Source organism: Eucyclogobius newberryi, unplaced genomic scaffold (genome assembly GCF_026437365.1).
Source record: "Eucyclogobius newberryi isolate DKJ021-1_F unplaced genomic scaffold, fEucNew1.0.hap1 SCAF_21, whole genome shotgun sequence".
Lineage (NCBI taxonomy): Eukaryota > Metazoa > Chordata > Actinopteri > Gobiiformes > Gobiidae > Eucyclogobius > Eucyclogobius newberryi.
Genome location: NW_027315846.1, coordinates 23294641 through 23314405, shown reverse-complemented (window position 1 = coordinate 23314405; position 19765 = coordinate 23294641). Strand labels below are relative to the sequence as shown.

The following is a 19765-nucleotide window of genomic DNA, read 5'->3' as shown; positions in this document are numbered from 1 at the left end:
AAAAGTATGTAGAGGGAAAAAGTTAAGTGTGATTCTGAACAGTCATGAAACACACTGTTAATAGAGAATAGAGCTGCGCAATATGATATACTGCAAAACGTTACGTAATAATCAATGTTGCAACTGACTAAATGCATCACAATAGTCCTCCATCTGACAGAAAGTTACTGCGTATAAAATAGGGCTGCAAGATGAGTCGCAATCGAAGCCAAAACTGCAGTTATTTAAGTCCTTTTCAAAGAACTAAATAGTATAAAAAGTATAATCCTCTACCAACATGTTTTAATATGCATGTTTCTCTTGTAAGTTCAGCAGGTCAGATTCAAGTCTTCTCTCAAAATAAAAAAATTAAAAAAATCCACTTTGAACAGAATCACTCTTAAAACATACATTGAATCAATCAGTATTTATTTAAAATCAAAACTTTATTATTTTTTTAGAAATTTGTCCTCATTAAGTCTTACTGTGCCTTGATTTAGTCTCGATTTTCTCTCCGTTTTGCTGTTTGACAAATAAATTAAGTACACAGTGTATTCAACTATAGCAAAAATAATACAGATATTACAATACTTAAAGGTTGAATGGACGATTTTTTGGCATAAATTTGAGTCTTATTTCCTCGTGGCGTGGACTGCCGATTAGTCCTGGCACGTATCAATCATAAAACGCACCTATCGCTCACCTGCAGCCGCGTCAGGCTCGTCCCACATTTTCGTGTGTCTAAGCGCATGGATCTATCATAATATAGTTCCCTCAGTGTACGGGGCAAAATGAAGACGGAGAAAGACAGTTCGAGCTGACTCATAAGAGACAGAAATCTACGGGAGACGAGAGATGCGATGTGTTCCGTCGCGCTAATGAACAAACGCACGTTTGTGTTGTATCAGTCCACAAGGGGGAGTGGCATGCGCACTTCCGCCTGAGTTCTCAAATTGCCGAAAAATCGTCCATTGCGCCTTTAACAGCCGTATTGCTATAATTTCTCATACCGTGCTGCTCTAATGAGGAAGAAACGCAGTAACTTCTACCACTAGTGGCCTTGATTGAGTTATCCCATGTTGCATTTCAGACATAAAGGAATTCTGAGCAAATGAACCTTGACACGTCCACCTACTCACCGAAGCGCACATGTTAACACAGAAAACTCTATTGTAACACCCCTCCTCCCTCCTCCCTCCCTCCCTCCCCTGCAGTGACCACCGACCCGCCCTCCGGAGTGACGGTCGTCCGCGTGGGGCAGTTGGAGGACCAGCTCAGTGTCCGCTGGGAGGCTCCGCCCGCTCTCAAAGACTTCCTCTTCCAGGCCAAATACCAGATCCGCTACAGACTGGAGGACAGCCAAGACTGGAAGGTAACTGACAAGCGCGGCTCAAGTTCACAAAAACAGATCCATTGTCTGCGCTCCACGCCGGCGCTCTTGTCCCGTAACCCTGCCTGTGCCGCGTTCCAGATGGGCCCAAGAAAATAAAAAAATAAAACTGGGATAATTAGTCATATGGCTGGAATAGCTGGGAATCGCACTAGCAAGTGTGAATAGATGTCTACAGGAAATCCAGGTGCACAGATGGGGATTTATCACTGACTGTGGTCCTCTGGGTAATTATTAAAGGGGAAGTCCGCGTGGATATAACAGCAGGATTAGGGGTTCTGGGACTGAAGCGGGATGAGGGATTGCTGTTATTATTTGTGCATATGCAAATGGATTTCATATTTAGACAAGGGCTGCTTGATTGTGGGGGAAAAATGATCCTGATTATTATCTTTGAGAGAAGGAGGACCATTAGTGCACTTAAAATGAAGAGGACAAACAGATGCAATGACGAAGGCGATGCTTCTGACAGGAATAGACTGATATCTCAGTTTGGAAGAATTGAAAGAAGTAATTATATGCTTTTGTTAAATATTGTTGAGTGGAAATGATCAAGGACGGATGGAATTATATTTTTGTAAACGGCAAGCTTCAGATGACTTTTTAAAATGGCACTTTTTGTTTTTGCGAATTCACTCTTCATACTGTTAATAATCTGGATTATTTTGTGATCAATTAGAGCAGTAATCATTATTGTTACACAAACAAAACTAAGACGGGTTTGGCCCTTTTTAATATGAAATCATCTATATTTTTGTTGTGAAAGATGCACTATTCTTACTACTTTTCTAATGGTGCTGCTTGTCTCCATGGAGATGTTATCGATTTGCCTAGAATTTTCCACAGTGTAAGTTATAGTTCATATCTTTTTATTGCTCAAAAATACCTTGAAATACACGCATTCTTACTATATCTGGCTCGCCACTCCGAAGATCTGGCCTGTAAGTTGAACAGGTGTTTATTTCCATGTTTTTAATGTAACAGTGTGGAAGATTATAGGCAAAGAAATAATATCTCCATGGAGACAAGCGGACCCTCCACCAGAAACGTTAGTTACATAGTGCACCTTTAAATTGAGCATTTTTTTATACATTGCTCCCAATCAAAATAAATGCACAACTCCTAAACACCTGGTGTAAATTTTTTTTTTTTTACAATTTGACAATTTTAATACGCATTCTCCTTATTTAACTTAACTAACAATTTAACATTTGCTCACAGAATTAATTTATTCCAACCAAAATAGTAATAGGAATATATGTAGGACTTAACAAACAATCCCAGAGAACTCTTGCATTTCAGAATGACGAAACATTGAGACTGTTGCCATAGCAATTAACAATTTAAAACAATATATCCGTTTGAATTGTGAAACATGTCTTAAAATGTGTCCTAAAACAGGAAGTTGAAACCCATGAAGTCAAAACACATCCTCTAAATAAATGCTACAGTACATTATGCTAACACTTCAAAACAAGGTTCCTCAGTAAACTATTTATAAGGTGATAATAAGCTCTAGTTATGTGTTTATAAGACATTTACTAGCATTTGTAAACGGTTTATAATACCTCTTAAATCTTAATAAGCAAATAACCAAAAATGTGTGTTAAAGTGATGAATGCTTGTAAATGCCTTTTAAGCACTTATAAACAGATAACTCGTGCTTATTAACGCATTATAAATTGTTTATTAAGGAGCCAAATTCATTTTAGAGACTTGAATAACAACTAGTAATACATGTACTATTATTTCTGCTGAACAAGTAGAAGAAAAACTTATTGCTAGATATTTATTTACTCCACAAAACTCTTAAAATCTAACAGTCTTGACCAGAAAAAGGTGTTGCAGCTCTGATTGAATGTTTTCCCTCTTTGTTTGAGATTTTCTCATTGTAAAAACAACAATTTACAGCTTTTCCGATGTTACTTTAATCACTACCACCATTCACTTCAAACTCCATTAGAACCTGCTTTAAATGTCACCGTTTTTTTTCTTCTATTCCGCCCTTCGCTTCGTTAAATAACTCTCCGCCATGGCAACAAACAGCATCGTGAGTGTATTTTGATTCCCTCCTCTCGCTCCTTTCAGCCGCAGCAGCCGTCAAGTGCTTTCGGGCAGGAGACGTGCGGCTTAAATCCAAGTGGCTTTTAGGGGCCGACGAGCTGGTGAAAACAGGCCATTTGCAGAACGCTGTCGAAACGGCCCCTAATCATGAGGTCATTCTCTGGAACGCAGGGATCCATCTCAGCTGTTAATGTCTTCAATATGTCCCTAAAGCCAAGTCGAAGACGGGGCCCCGGCTTCGCACACTTCACGTCGTTAGCCCCGCCGTGTCCTGTAATTTCCCGGCTCTGTTTTGTGTTGGATGTGCTCTTAACAAGTGTTTACATTGCACATGCCAGAAAAAGACTCCAGCCTATTAGCGCGGTTATTAACTGCAGAGAGAGCACTTTGTTTGGGCCAGTACCTGTTCCCTCCTTCCGTCATGTGTGCGCAGTAACACATTTGCGCCACGGGGCACACGCAGAAACGTGTATTTTCATAAACACTACACGCTGATCAAACAACATGGCGGCAGATGGACATGTGTGGCGCTGGCAGAGCTGGAGTCTTGGTTACTTCGAAAAGTAAAAGTACAGATACATGTGCAATAAATGACTCAACTTTTGCACACGAATAATCTACTTAAAGGCACAGTATGTCACTTTCTGGAGGGAGAAGGTCAACTACACGATACAATAGACTTTACTTTTTACTTTATCCATGCAGATAGATATGTTTTATGCCGTACTGTGGAATATTATAGCTAAAGGAACAACATTTCCATGGAAACAAGGAGGAAGAGGCTCCTCCAGGCTAAGTACGAGTCAGGTTTATGGAATATGGGAGCCATAATCATAACTGTTTAGCCAAAAAAATACAAAAAAGCTAAATATTTTTTCATTCGTTGATTGTACAATTATTTTTTAGAAATTGAGTCCTTACCTTGAGTGGGCTTGTATCTCCACAAACCTGAATTGTTCTTGTTTCCATAGAAATGTTGCTCCTTTGGCTATAACAGTGTGTTCAAAAGTATGGTTTTATCATGCAGGTGATGTGAAAGTTACACAATGTGCCTTTAAGACAACGTTTTGAAATTGTGGTTTAAAAATGTACGTGAAAAAATACATTAAGTCTGGATTAGAACTCACGACACTGCGGCCGGCTGCACTTTGAGCCTGGCAAACGTGTGCTGTGCCTCAACCACTCGGTCGCCCGGCAACACCAACAGTAGAAAATACAATTTATTTCGTATTTTTCCCCTGTGAATTTTATGTGTATATTTTTCTTTGCTCAAAGCTGGGACTTGAACTCAAAACCTTTAGGCAGAATGTTACTATGGACATGCTCAAACTAACCCCTCAACCATGTGAAAAGTACTTTCTACTTTTGAGTCCAGTTTAAACGTTTAATAGAGTAGAAAGTGCAGATACCTGTTCTCAAATGTAATGACGTAAAAGTATCCACTGTAAAAAGTACTTAAAGCTGGGGTACCTGTTTTTTTAAACCACAAAAGGAAGACGTTAAATCTAACTAACTAGTAGCTCTTACAAACGCTTTGTATTCACATGTGATCATTTTCAGGCGAGTGCAGGGCATTAGAACAGCTGTTTCAGATGGAAAAGTGAAGCTGGGGCGGACCACCCAAACACAGCCAATCAGAGCACTGCCTTCGGCTCATACTTCCTGGGTGACAAGAAATAAAATACTTATATAATATTATTAGCTGCAGACAGTGCGCAATGGTCTTAATATGTCACAAAGTGCAGCTTTCACAACCTGCTCTTTGGAGAAAAAGAGAAGACTCTATGTACAACAAAGCACTTTTACTTTAGTACTTTCCACCGCTGGGTGCTGGTGTGTTTTTGAAGAGTGGAGGAGTTAATCTGGATGTCTGGCTCTTTGTGCGTGCTTTTAGGTCATAGAAGACGTGGGGAACCAGACTTCATGTCGACTGGCTGGACTTCGACCGGGAACAGTCTACTTTGTCCAAGTATGTATGAAACGTGTGTTTGAGCCGTGCTGTTTTGTCACACTGTTCAATACAGTTTAGAGGGAAAGAGGAAGTTGTTTCAGGGAAAGTCTGTGAGCCAAATCCAGTCAGCGTTCAGCCTCAAAAATGTTATGTTGTATTTGCCGATGAGGATTCCTGCTGAAATGTAGAATGTCATGTTAAATACCAGCCAGTCCAAACATCTGTCACTCTTCAGCACTCTTCAAGAACTATGCACTTTTGACTTGAGCTAAAAGAGACATATGATGTGAAATCAACTTGTATGAACTTTTAATCTTGAAGATATGGGAGATCAAAACATGGATATAATTACAAGTGTTGTTTGGAGATCAGCAAAACTATAATTTAAATATATTTAACAGTGTTTCCTCATCATTAGTTTACTCAAAGTTGTATTTAGATTGATTCCTGCATGTTTGAGTAATCAGGTTTTGTCCTGCAACTGAGGCTCAGAAAATTCCTGTTCTCACCTACCCCCTATCCCCACCCACATGCCTGCACTTAGATGTGATTATTAGGATAAAAATAAAATCGGTGTAATACATGTAGAGCGTTGAATGTAGAACATAGCCATTTTGCAACAATCGTTTTTTGTTTTATTCTGTCATAATGCAATATAGTGCAAGTACCTGAAAAAAGTATAATATATTTTATTTGTATGCGCACATTTGTTTGACAACTTTCTATTTTTTAAATAAATTTATTTAGCATTATTTGGACCCAAGTTAATTTATTTGACCCATTGGTCTCTACATCAACACAGACGACTTTGTTTCTGTCAAATCCAGTCTCAGAGGTTTCTGAAGCGCAGCAGTCGACCTACGTACATTATTTCTGTTTGTAGTAAAACATGTTTGACCTACTTTTGGAGCAACAAAGTAATAAAGTAATTTTAAAAAATCACATATTATGCTAAATTGTTTGGAGCTTTTAACCATGTTCTAACATTATTCCCTCGTCAAAAACACACCTGGAGTAGCATTTAGCTTCATTCACACCAGTTTGATGAGTCCTCTCCCCTCCGAGCGTCAACAACACAACACTCTGAATTTCCCCGATGTGTGACGTTTTCTCCATCTGTGACGTGGCTCTGAGAATCTTCTTTGCTTTTTCCGAGTCCATAAAACATTGTCACGCTCGTTCTGTGAATTTCTGCCATCTAATCACGATCTTTGCAACTGCATAGGTTCATTAGAGAGGTGGAAGCAAGCCGATATTTCTTTTTTTCTCTCAAATATGTAATCTCCTCCTGTTTCCAGTTCCTGAGTCTGAGACATGGACTCTTTTGGTTTTCTTATTAAACTTATTTTTTCCGTTTTGTTTGTTCTAAAACATGAAAGCAAATTAAAAGCACTCAAGAGCATTTTTAAAAGCTAATAACAATACAATAATGCATAATATTTGTCCTTTGAATTTCAAGCTTTTCTTAAAAAATAAAATAAAAAAGAGGAAAAAGTTCCAGAACACGTTAATTTAGAATAAATTTTTGCACATAAATAAATGTAATTGAGAAAAAATATTAGAACTCACATTAAACACCTCATCATAAGTTCCTATTGGTAGACATTTTGATTTATTCACATCTACAGTAAACAGTATTACACAATGAAGCGTTTCTGGGTTGTTGGCAGCAGACGACAAGATCAGAAAATCTTTTTGACATAATTTTTAGTCCTGAGGAAATCAACATGTGGGGGACACTCATGTCTTATTATGTGTACAGCAGCAGTGCACTTAGATCCTTTATGTGAGCCCTAACTTGTCTATCCGTGTTATTAAACTCATCTTTGTTCAATAACTGTACACAGCGACCAATCTTTCAGCAACAATACATGATCTGTGCTTCGATGACAGTCCTTTTTAACTCCGAATCTTCTCAAAAATATGTTTTGCATGAGGGTAAAATTCAGCCATTGTGTTTTTTCTGTGGTTTTTTTTCTGCCACAGCAACCGCCGCTTGTCTCTGGTGTCCATGTGTCCAGATAATGAGCTTTGTGTGTGACGTGTGTGGCTTGTGTTGCGTTCAGGTGCGCTGTAACCCTGTGGGCATCTACGGCTCTCGCAAAGCTGGCATCTGGAGTGAGTGGAGCCACCCGACTGCAGCCTCCACCCCGCAGACTGGTGAGCTCATCGCTGGCACCCGCGCTCGGGTTTTCACATGCTCTGCTCCCTTTGACTTTGCTGGTGTAGGTCGTGAAGTGTTTTAGAGTTTACACCTGGTTACGGCTAATTTACTTGATTTTGTCCTGTTTAGTGCTCTTAAGTCATGATTTTGTCCTGTTTAGTGCTCTTAAGTCATGATTTTGACCTGGTTTAGTGCTCTTAAGTCATGATTTTGACCTGGTTTAGTGCTCTTAAGTCATGATTTTGTCCTGGTTTAGTGCTCTTAAGTCATGATTTTGTCCTGTTTAGTGCTCTTTAGTCATGATTTTGTCCCGGTTTAGTGCTCTTAAGTCATGATTTTGTCCTGTTTAGTGCTCTTAAGTCATGATTTTGACCTGGTTTAGTGCTTTTAAGTCATGATTTTGACCTGGTTTAGTGCTCTTAAGTCATGATTTTGTCCTGTTTAGTGCTCTTTAGTCATGATTTTGACCTGGTTTAGTGCTCTTAAGTCATGATTTTGACCTGGTTTAGTGCTCTTTAGTCATGATTTTGTCCCGGTTTAGTACTCTTTAGTCATGATTTTGTCCTGTTTAGTGCTCTTAAGTCATGATTTTGACCTGGTTTAGTGCTCTTAAGTCATGATTTTGACCTGGTTTAGTGCTCTTAAGTCATAATTTTGTCCTGTTTAGTGCTCTTAAGTCATGATTTTGTCCTGTTAAGTGCTCTTAAGTCATGCTTTTGTCCTGTTTAGTGCTCTTTAGTCATGATTTTGACCTGGTTTAGTGCTCTTAAGTCATGATTTTGACCTGGTTTAGTGCTCTTAAGTCATGATTTTGTCCTGGTTTAGTGCTCTTAAGTCATGATTTTGTCCTGTTTAGTGCTCTTTAGTCATGATTTTGTCCCGGTTTAGTACTCTTTAGTCATGATTTTGTCCTGTTTAGTGCTCTTAAGTCATGATTTTGACCTGGTTTAGTGCTTTTAAGTCATGATTTTGACCTGGTTTAGTGCTCTTAAGTCATGATTTTGTCCTGTTTAGTGCTCTTAAGTCATGATTTTGACCTGGTTTAGTGCTCTTAAGTCATGATTTTGACCTGGTTTAGTGCTCTTAAGTCATGATTTTGTCCTGGTTTAGTGCTCTTTAGTCATGATTTTGTCCTGTTTAGTGCTCTTTAGTCATGATTTTGTCCCGGTTTAGTGCTCTTAAGTCATGATTTTGTCCTGTTTAGTGCTCTTAAGTCATGATTTTGACCTGGTTTAGTGCTTTTAAGTCATGATTTTGACCTGGTTTAGTGCTCTTAAGTCATGATTTTGTCCTGTTTAGTGCTCTTAAGTCATGATTTTGTCCTGTTTAGTGCTCTTAAGTCATGATTTTGACCTGGTTTAGTGCTCTTAAGTCATGATTTTGACCTGGTTTAGTGCTCTTAAGTCATGATTTTGTCCTGTTTAGTGCTCTTAAGTCATGATTTTGTCCTGTTTAGTGCTCTTAAGTCATGATTTTGACCTGGTTTAGTGCTCTTAAGTCATGATTTTGACCTGGTTTAGTGCTCTTAAGTCATGATTTTGTCCTGTTTAGTGCTCTTAAGTCATGATTTTGTCCTGTTTAGTGCTCTTAAGTCATGATTTTGTCCTGGTTTAGTACTCTTTAGTCATGATTTTAGTTTAGTTCTGGTTTCATTACTCTTTGGACTTGGTTTAGTCTTGTTTTATTCCTCCTGTAGTTCTGGTTTAATCCAAATGTATTCCTTGTTTAGTCCTGGTTCATTCCTGGTTTAGTCCTTGTTTACTCCTAGTTTGGTCCTAGCTGAGCCCTGGTTCAATCACTCTTTGGACTTGCTTTAGTCCTAGTTCTGGTTTGTTCCTTCTTTAGTCCTGGTTTAATCACTCTTTGGACTTGGTTTAATCCTGGTTTATTCCTTCTTTAATCCTGATTTATTGCTGGTTAGTTTAAGCCTAGTTTAGTCCAGGTTTAATGCTAATGTGGCCCCTTGTTTAACCCTGACTTAGTCCTGTTTTAGACCTGGATTTGTGCTGGTTTATTTCTGGTTAAATCCTGGTTTAGTCCTGGTTTAGTTTTGATTTATTCCTAGTTCCTAGTTTAGTACTGGTGTATGTGTGTTGTGTTGCGTGTGTATTGTATGTGTGTGTGTGTGTGTATATTGTGTTGTGTTTGTGTATTGTGTTGTATACTGTGTTGTGTGTTGTATTGTATTGTATGTTGTGTGTATGTTGTATTGTATGTTGTATTGTGTTGTATTGTGTTGTATTGTATGTTGTGTTGTGTGTATGTTGTGTTGTGTATTGTGTGTTTGTTTGTGTATTGTGTTGTATGTTGTATTGCATTGTATGTTGTGTGTTGTGTTGTGTTGTGCTGGTCCTGATGAGCCTCACAAACAGGCCTCTCAGATTGTGTTGTGTGTTGTGTTGTATGTTGTGTTGTGCTGGTCCTGATGAGCCTCACAAAGGCCTCTCAGATTGTGTTGTATGTTGTGTTGTGTGTTGTGTTGTATGTTGTGTTGTGCTGGTCCTGATGAGCCTCACAAAGGCCTCTCAGATTGTGTTGTATGTTGTGTTGTGTGTTGTGTTGTATGTTGTGTTGTGCTGGTCCTGATGAGCCTCACAAAGGCCTCTCAGATTGTGTTGTATGTAGTGTGTTGTGTTGTATGTTGTGTTGTGCTGGTCCTGATGAGCCTCACAAAGGCCTCTCAGATTGTGTTGTATGTAGTGTGTTGTGTTGTATGTTGTGTTGTGCTGGTCCTGATGAGCCTCACAAAGGGCTCTCAGATTGTGTTGTATGTTGTGTGTTGTGTTTTTTTGAATGTTGTGTTGTGCTGGTCCTGATGAGCCTCACAAAGGCCTCTCAGATTGTGTTGTGTGTTGTGTTGTATGTTGTGTTGTGCTGGTCCTGATGAGCCTCACAAAGGCCTCTCAGATTGTGTTGTATGTTGTGTGTTGTGTTGTATGTTGTGTTGTGCTGGTCCTGATGAGCCTCACAAAGGCCTCTCAGATTGTGTTGTATGTTGTGTTTTGTGTTGTGTTGTATGTTGTGTTGTGCTGGTCCTGATGAGCCTCACAAAGGCCTCTCAGATTGTGTTGTATGTTGTGTGTTGTGTTTTTTTGAATGTTGTGTTGTGCTGGTCCTGATGAGCCTCACAAAGGCCTCTCAGATTGTGTTGTGTGTTGTGTTGTATGTTGTGTTGTGCTGGTCCTGATGAGCCTCACAAAGGCCTCTCAGATTGTGTTGTATGTTGTGTGTTGTGTTTTTTTGAATGTTGTGTTGTGCTGGTCCTGATGAGCCTCACAAAGGCCTCTCAGATTGTGTTGTGTGTTGTGTTGTATGTTGTGTTGTGCTGGTCCTGATGAGCCTCACAAAGGCCTCTCAGATTGTGTTGTATGTTGTGTGTTGTGTTGTATGATGTGTTGTGCTGGTCCTGATGAGCCTCACAAAGGCCTCTCAGATTGTGTTGTATGTTGTGTTTTGTGTTGTGTTGTATGTTGTGTTGCGCTGGTCCTGATGAGCCTCACAAAGGCCTCTCAGATTGTGTTGTATGTTGTGTGTTGTGTTGTATGTTGTGTTGTGCTGGTCCTGATGAGCCTCACAAAGGCCTCTCAGATTGTGTTGTATGTTGTGTGTTGTGTTGTGTTGTATGTTGTGTTGTGCTGGTCCTGATGAGCCTCACAAAGGCCTCTCAGATTGTGTTGTATGTTGTGTGTTGTGTTGTGTTGTATGTTGTGTTGTGCTGGTCCTGATGAGCCTCACAAAGGCCTCTCAGATTGTGTTGTATGTTGTGTGTTGTGTTGTGTTGTATGTTGTGTTGTGCTGGTCCTGATGAGCCTCACAAAGGCTTCTCAGATTGTGTTGTATGTTGTGTGTTGTGTTGTATGTTGTGTTGTGCTGGTCCTGATGAGCCTCACAAAGGCTTCTCAGATTGTGTTGTATGTAGTGTGTTGTGTTGTATGTTGTGTTGTGCTGGTCCTGATGAGCCTCACAAAGGCTTCTCAGATTCACTTTGGCAGATTCTCTGGTCAAATCCAAATAAATCAAAGTAAATCCTAAAGCAAACATTCTTTGTGTGTAATGTTTGGTAGCAGCTTTATGCTAACGACTTCAAGATGGAAGATTCTGGTAATCAATAACAAAGGTTCATGTTGTGCTTTTGTGGACAGGCACTACCTTTGCTCTTATAATAATCACTTTAAAACGACATTCAGTGGAAACAAGTATTATTAATATCATCCACAATATGAACCAGAACAGCAGCTGAATCTAGTCTTATTTCATGTGTGAGACGGAAGATAAAACTAACTTAACACACTTTAAACAGCAGCGTTAATGAAGGAACAAACCTGTTATCAATAATACACTGTTATATTTAAAGATTCTCATGTTGCAGTTGAAATTAAGTCATTTTAAGTCAAATTGCATCAATATTAGAAAGTTCGACGTTCATTTGAGTTCTAAAATACTAGTAACTGACTCATTTCCCTGGAGGAGGAGGAAGTGTGTGATTGAGAAGAGTGTTGAGAGACACTCAGATAGTGATAGGCCGTCCCATTGTTTTAATACATTTGATTTTAATATAGGGAGTGTCTGCAGAGCCGCGGCGCGCGGCCGAAACTGCCATGTTATTTTTGTGCCGGCCTCGCGCCGCGGCTCCTGAAACTGCGCCGCTATTTGACCGAGTTTTAGCGCCGTTTTAGACCGCGCCGGGTTAAGGTTAAGGTTAGGGTTAGGGTTAAGGTTAAGGTTAAGGTTAGGGTTAGCCATGAGGCTATAACGGGCTATAAGGGAAATGCCGCAGTCCCGGAAACTGCGCGGCCATTTGACCGCGCCGCGGCTCTCCGGACACGGCCTATAATTTATGCCAAAGCAAAAAGTTTATTTGTGAACTTAACTGCAACTTTTCTTCAATTTGTGCGATAAAACTCCAAGACAAATATCTGATATCGGCTGAACATTTTTTAATCGTTTAATAATGTGCATTTTCTTCTGTATCTACATCTGTATCTACTGCGTTGCACCAATGAAATTTCCTCATGTGGGACAATAAAGGAATATCTTATCTTATCTTGAAATTTGAAAGAAACTAGGTAAATATCATAGCTAGAGATCAGCGATCGTGACCGTTTTACTCACGTGTTCTTACGCCTCTGCTCTCAGCGATCGTGACCGTTTTACTCACGTGTTCTTACGCCTCTGCTCTCAGCGATCGTGACCGTTTTACTCACGTGTTCTTACGCCTCTGCTCTCAGCGATCGTGACCGTTTTACTCACGTGTTCTTACGCCTCTGCTCTCAGCGATCGTGACCGTTTTACTCATGTGTTCTTACGCCTCTGCTCTCAGCGATCGTGACCGTTTTACTCACGTGTTCTTACGCCTCTGCCCTCAGCGATCGTGACCGTTTTACTCACGTGTTCTTACGCCTCTGCTCTCAGCGATCGTGACCGTTTTACTCACGTGTTCTTACGCCTCTGCTCTCAGCGATCGTGACCGTTTTACTCACGTGTTCTTACGCCTCTGCTCTCAGCGATTGTGACCGTTTTACTCACGTGTTCTTACGCCTCTGCTCTCAGCGATCGTGACCGTTTTATTCACGTGTTCTTACGCCTCTGCTCTCAGCGATCGTGACCGTTTTACTCACGTGTTCTTACGCCTCTGCTCTCAGCGATCGTGACCGTTTTACTCACGTGTTCTTACGCCTCTGCTCTCAGCGATCGTGACCGTTTTACTCACGTGTTCTTACGCCTCTGCTCTCAGCGATCGTGAGCGGCTCGTGCGACTCCAAGTCCAGCGCCGACTCCAACTCGACCCTGCGGCGCGAGCTCAAGCAGTTCTTCGGCTGGGTGCGCAAACACGCCTACGGCTGCAGCAGCATGTCCATGAAGATGTACGACCAGTGGAGGGGCCTCATGCAGAAGTCCCACAAAACCCGCAACCAGGTAGGTAAGCATCGCTACGGCAACGGGACAGACGACAGACGCCGACACCGTTTTAACCAGTGGTGGAACTTACGATAGGGAGAGTACCTGGGTTGCACAGTATACATGCGTTCATCATACAGCCGGGACTTCCCCATAGCGGCCATTTTAAAAGGGGCACGCAATATATAAAAACCAGCACGACTGCATCCTTTTCTACGGCATAATGAGCTACGAACACTTTGATTCTTTAGACGATAACGGCAAACTAAGGTACACGACAAAGCTCTCATTTCTGGGTCAGTCAACAGAGCAATGTCCTAACAGAACAATGACCTTACAGAACAATGACCTTACAGAACAATGTCCTAACAGAACAATGTCCTAACAGAACAATGACCTTACAGAACAATGACCTTACAGAGCAATGTCCCAACAGAACAATGTCCTAACAGAACAATGACCTTACAGAACAATGACCTTACAGAGCAATGTCCTAACAGAACAATGACCTTACAGAACAATGACCTTACAGAGCAATGTCCTAACAGAACAATGACCTTACAGAACAATGACCTTACAGAACAATGTCCTAACAGAACAATGACCTTACAGAACAATGACCTTACAGAGCAATGACCTTACAGAACAATGACCTTACAGAACAATGACCTTACAGAACAATGACCTTACAGAACAATGACCTTACAGAGCAATGACCTTACAGAGCAATGACCTTACAGAACAATGACTTTACAGAGCAATGACCTTACAGAACAATGACCTTACAGAGCAATGACCTTACAGAACAATGACCTTACAGAACAATGACCTTACAGAACGCAGGTTTTTGGCATTTTGGCCTCATATTTTCCTGGATTTCGTATGTAGTAGATGTGCTGTTGTGCCCCTTTCAAAATGGTGGACTCGGTTGCCGCTGCACAAGTTCCCGGATGTGCGAACGCATGTATTGATATCGCAACAAGCTGAATCCTCCGTCAGACACATGTTTCGAGTTTTTCAAGAGAACAGAAATGATCGTTTCAAAAAACATTTTCAAATATCGCACCGACTGAAATGTACTGTTTTAAAATGAAAATGATGAAAAAGGTTGACTTTTATTCATGGTTTTTCTGTTTCAGTCTAATTTAGCCTTGTTTAAGTCTGTTTTTAATCTCCTTTTAATGATATTTCTGTGTTAAAAATATATAAACATATGCATATAACATTATTAACTATATGTACTTTACTACTACTACTACTACTACTACTACTACTACTACTACTACTACTACTACTACTACTACTACTACTACTACTACTACTACTTTTTTTTCTTTTTTCTTTTTACCTGGACTGAAATGTAGAAGTAGCTTTCATATAGTTTTCCATAGAGTATTTTCCTGCAATTTTTTAGCAAGTTCATGGTGACATTCTCTCTAAATGTTTTGAGTTCAATCCCCAGGACTCCCTAAATTTTGTCCAGAATTTTGTCCATATTTTTATCCCCAGAATTTTCGCTAGAATTTTTTCAACAAACAAACAGAACCAAACAATGTGACAAATGACACAATGTACATTCAAACATCCAAATAGTGGGACTATCTGCTTAAAGCTCTAAACCTAACTAAATGAACGCTTCCTAAACTTAACCCTAATCTTAATTTTACCCTGGTCGTGAAATAAAATATTGTCTAAAGTCAAAATTTGCCGAAAAATTCTAAAATTCTGATGTTCCAAGGCCTGATATTAACTGAACAAAGGATTATTAAACATTAAACTAATTCCAACCCAAATCTTCACCATAACCATGCCTGAAAGTCATAAATATATTGTCAAAACTAAACATTTGCCACTAAAAATAATGAAAAATATAATGCTAAATTCCACCCCCAAACTCTTAAATATAGTACTTCTTCCATCACTGGTTTTAACACAAAGTCGGGAAGTGAAAAGTGAATTTGTGGTTTCCGTTTTAGGTTCTACAAGGGGATAAGTCGTAGCGTGGGATCTCGGATGGACTTTTTTTGGAGCAAACTGTTCTTCTGGATCGCATTCTACTTGACTTTGGTTCTTGGTTCACTGTCGCCACAATTCATAATAAAAGACACTTGGGAAATGAGTGTAAACAAGCGAAGACAGTGCAACCGGCCGGAGGGAGAAACAGAGGAGAACACGGACTCAGAGCACCATCTGCTGGCCGCGTCGCCGTACTGCGTGGACGTGAGACTTATATTTGTACTGAGCTCAAGCAGCGTATTTAAAACTGTAAAGGTTTTTTGTAATGCTTAAATTATGTTAAAGTGTAAAGACTGAAGGCCTATTCCATTGTACATTTCACATGTTTGTCGGTGCTGTAGGAGGAGATATAGACCCTTTAAACCTTTGTAAAGAAAAAACAGTCTAAATTCTGGAATGGAGGAACATAATGTGATTTCAATAGAGAAACTGGGATTTAACCTCATACCTAATATCACAGAATATGAATAATCAAGACGGTTTTGACATATTTTCTGAAACTTTTCATAAATCTGGAAAATCTATAGCACACTTTGCAAAACGGTTGGAATTGTGGATAAAATAGAAACACAGTCATCAGTTAGAGACCTGTAGGACCATCACACAGTCTGAGAGGGAGGTTTATGCTGCAGATATATTCAAAAGCGTTGTTGTTTTTTTCTTTTTAGCATCTGATTTCAGAACTGTTTCAGACCAGGACAATGGAGTCTTTGGATCTAAACCTGGTTCAGATACTCTCCGGGCATTGCGCTTTCTACAACTCCTGCAGATTTATATTGTGCGTTCTGTTGTGCGTTCTGTGGTCATGTTCCTGGATCAGAATGTGCGCTTTTTGAGTAGACAGACTGTAGAACATACAAAGAACGCGATACAATTGCTCTATAATTTGTGTTTTAGGTTCTACGTAAAGTGGCAATTTGGAATGTGTAACAAAATTGAGATATGAGCGTCAAAGCGACTGAAAAAACTATCAAATGTATGCAGGAGATCATAACCGAAATTTAGGATTTTGATGAAGGCAAAACCAGCGCTCAGTTCATTTGAACAGAACGATATCAAATGCTATAGCAGTTGTCTAATATGTAATCATTTCTCTAGAAGGAAAGGAAACAGTGGTCAAAGAAAAAACATGTGCTATTGATTCAAACGTACTAATATATACAGTTCATTAGGCTTTTGCAATCCACGCACAAGAACGCTCGTAAGTCAGAGTTCCAAATCGGAGAGTAACGACAGATAAAAGGAAAACGGGCCTCTATAAATAATCTGTGTACATGAAAACAATACAAAGATAAGAAATAAATAGCACTGATGATATAATTGTAACAGTTTTACATTTTATCTTTTATCTACATATATATAACATTCTTTGCTGCAAGTCCTTTTTTTGTGAAGCTCAAATACAATTTTGAGGCTAGAAAATAGTATTTTTCCTTTGTTTGTAATCGAAACTGACATTTCTACTCTGGAAATTCAAATGTGTTGCTTATTTTTTGTTATTAAGACTTAAATCAATATCTTTTTAATCTGGTCTCAGTTAAAACGTGTTGAAAATATCCTCTATTCCAGAATTCAGACAGAGCATTCTGAAGGGTCCGTACAGTTCAGTGTCATTTGGTCTTTGTAGTCCTTCAGTGATCTTATGTTTTATTTATTATGTACTGTATATACGTATTTGTATTTACTGTTTGTATGTGTAAAAGACAAGTAAAACATCTGTTCGTAACTGGGTTTTGTTATACGCAATAAGGGAAAAATATTTTTAAAAATCAGACACATTTTGCAATATTGTGATTTTATTGAAGATTAGATTTTTGAGACAGGACTGAAATACAAACTGATCGACTAAAACAAGACACATAATAAAACCCTGTATAAAGATTGAGTGTTTACCTGCAGGCTTTTTCATTTCCTCATTCCTTCCAAACATCTTCCAAAATGTGTTGTTTTATTATAATTATTACAGCCCTACTTTTTAAATATTGTATCGAATTGCGTTAGACACTTTGCATCCACTAAAGCAGGGGTGTCCAAACTTTTTTCACTGAGGGCCGCATTTTGAAACTGGAGCAAAGGGCCACAAACAACAATTTGAAAACTGATTAATTTGAAGTTTTACATTTGACATAGTTTTGATGAGCCTCCACACCTTTCATAAGACTTGAATCATTAGTATTAGGTTGGTATAACATCAAAATGCTTGAATTTTTCCAATTTTACAGTAAAAGTACTTCTATTTGTTGTTTGGGCCAACTTAGCAGGAAGCGAGCGGGCCAACAAAAATTGGTCTAAGGTCCGCATTTGGCCCCCAGGCCGTAGTTTGGACATGCCTGCACTAAACCTTCATGTGTTGGAATAATCTTTGTTCCCATAAACATTGACGTATTTATTATTTAATTAAGAGTACAGTTTTGACCAGCAGGTGGAGCTGTTCACACGGTGTTAACCTAATCCTCCTCATTAAGAGTGTGCATAATGAGAAGCTTCCAGAAGGACTCCGGTGTCTGTGTTAAATGTTGGGCCGGTCCGTGACGTGATGAAGAGGAAGGACACACGATCACGTCTTTAATATTGAAGAGCCTGCTTTAGTTACATGTGTGGAGTAGGATGCACATATTAGTATGACCTGCTGCTGCTGCTGCTGCTGCTGCTGCTGCTGCTGCTGCTGCTGCTGCTGCTGCTGCTGCTGCTGCTGCTGCTGCTGCTGTCGTCCATATGAGCCATGCAAACACCATGTGACAACCCCCAGACGTCTCCATGGCGATGTCACTGTACGGCCACCACATTACAGCAGCGCCGCGGAAGGTTCTTGGTCACGGTTGGGCACTTTGTAACATTCTCCACAGAGATAGATCAAGTTTTTGGCATTCTTTTCACGACGAGAGCTCTGCCCCGCGCACGATATGTCTGAATGAAAGATAATAAGTTTAATATTTACACCAGCCCGGTCCGGACGAGCGCCGTCTCGTCCAGAACCTCTGACGTGAAACTTTGGAGTGAACAGTGTGCGGCCCCTGTCCTGGGCCCCTGTCCCGGGCCCCTGTGCAGCCTCAGTTAGAGATGAGCGGTTTGAGTTTGGTCCCTCTCTCTCACATCACCATGTGTGAGATCAATCGTGACTCGTGATGTCTGTTTTACTTTGTTGTTGTTGTTGTTGTTGTTGTTTTATGGCGGTTGGCATCCGAGTGTTGCATTACCGCCAGACTTTATTCCTTAGACTGTTGTTGCTGTTGTTATTGTTTTATGGCAGTCGACAGCCGAGTGTCGCATTACCGCCAGACTTTATTCCTCAGACTTTGTCGTAGTCCTAAAAGTTGTTCTTCCAGTGCTTTGACTTCCAATGCTTTGACAAAGCCCAAGAGGTCATGAGATGCCTTCGTCATTGCATCCAATAGAAGTTGTTGTTGTTGTTGTTGTTGTTTTATGGCGGTTGGCATCCGAGTGTTGCATTACCGCCAGACTTTATTCCTCAGACGTTTCGTAGTCCTCAGACTCTGTCGTAGTCCGTAAAAGTACTCCTCCCATTGCTTTGCCGTTATAAAGCCCATGAGGTCATGATGTGTTTTTGTGGCTAGAATAGTTGTTGTGTTGTTGTTGTTGTTGTTTTATGGCGGTTGGCATCCGAGTGTGTTGTTGTTGTTGTTGTTGTTGTTTTATGGCGGTTGGCATCCGAGTGTTGCATTACCGCCAGACTTTATTCCTCAGACGTTTCGTAGTCCTCAGACTCTGTCGTAGTCCGTAAAAGTACTCCTCCCATCGCTTTGGCGTTACAAAGCCCATGAGGTCATGATGTGTTTTTGTGACTAGAATAGTTGTTGTGTCAGAGACCAACCGGCTTTATTCCAGGGAGACTCTTCTTCACCTTCCTCGCCCTCTTTGACGTTCGGTGCTTTGGAAGTACAAAGCCCATGAGATCATGGGACGTCTTTGTTGTTTTACAAAGCCCATGAGGTCATGGGACGTCTTTGTCGTTTTATCCCTTAGAAGTCCTTCTTCCATCACTTTGGCGTTTCTAGGCCCATGAAGTCCAAGCGCGTTAGAACATCCTCTTGCTCCTCATCCTCGGCTCAGTCTCCAACACCCCCCACCTCTATAAACGTTTACCCAGCCCTGTGCTACATAAGTAAGCAACCACAGCCTGACACAAACCCTGTGACTGGATCGCCAGAACGTTCCGCAGATTGAACTCCCGCCCATTATTCCGAAACCACAAGGCCAACCCGGCCCTTTCCCTATCATAAGCCTCACAGCAAATCAGCACATGCTCGACAGTCTCTGGCACCCGACAGTGACCACACAGACC

General features: G+C 40.3%; 1 protein-coding gene across 2 annotated transcripts in view; it reads left to right on the top strand.

Moving 5' to 3' along the window:
* Positions 1-17476, top strand: part of crlf1a (cytokine receptor-like factor 1a) — a 31484-nt gene extending 14008 nt beyond the window's left edge. Inside the window, exons 5-9 of one of the 2 annotated variants that reach the window (XM_072458064.1) lie at positions 1194-1351; positions 5328-5402; positions 7451-7544; positions 13283-13464; positions 15423-17476. In XM_072458064.1, coding sequence (XP_072314165.1) covers positions 1194-1351; positions 5328-5402; positions 7451-7544; positions 13283-13464; positions 15423-15446 — 533 coding nt within the window. In that variant the 3' untranslated portion in view covers positions 15447-17476. Of the gene's footprint in view, positions 1-1193; positions 1352-5327; positions 5403-7450; positions 7545-13282; positions 13469-15422 lie in introns of both variants that reach the window. The other variant, XM_072458065.1, reaches the window with a different exon arrangement.
* Positions 17477-19765: the final 2289 nt, after the last annotated feature.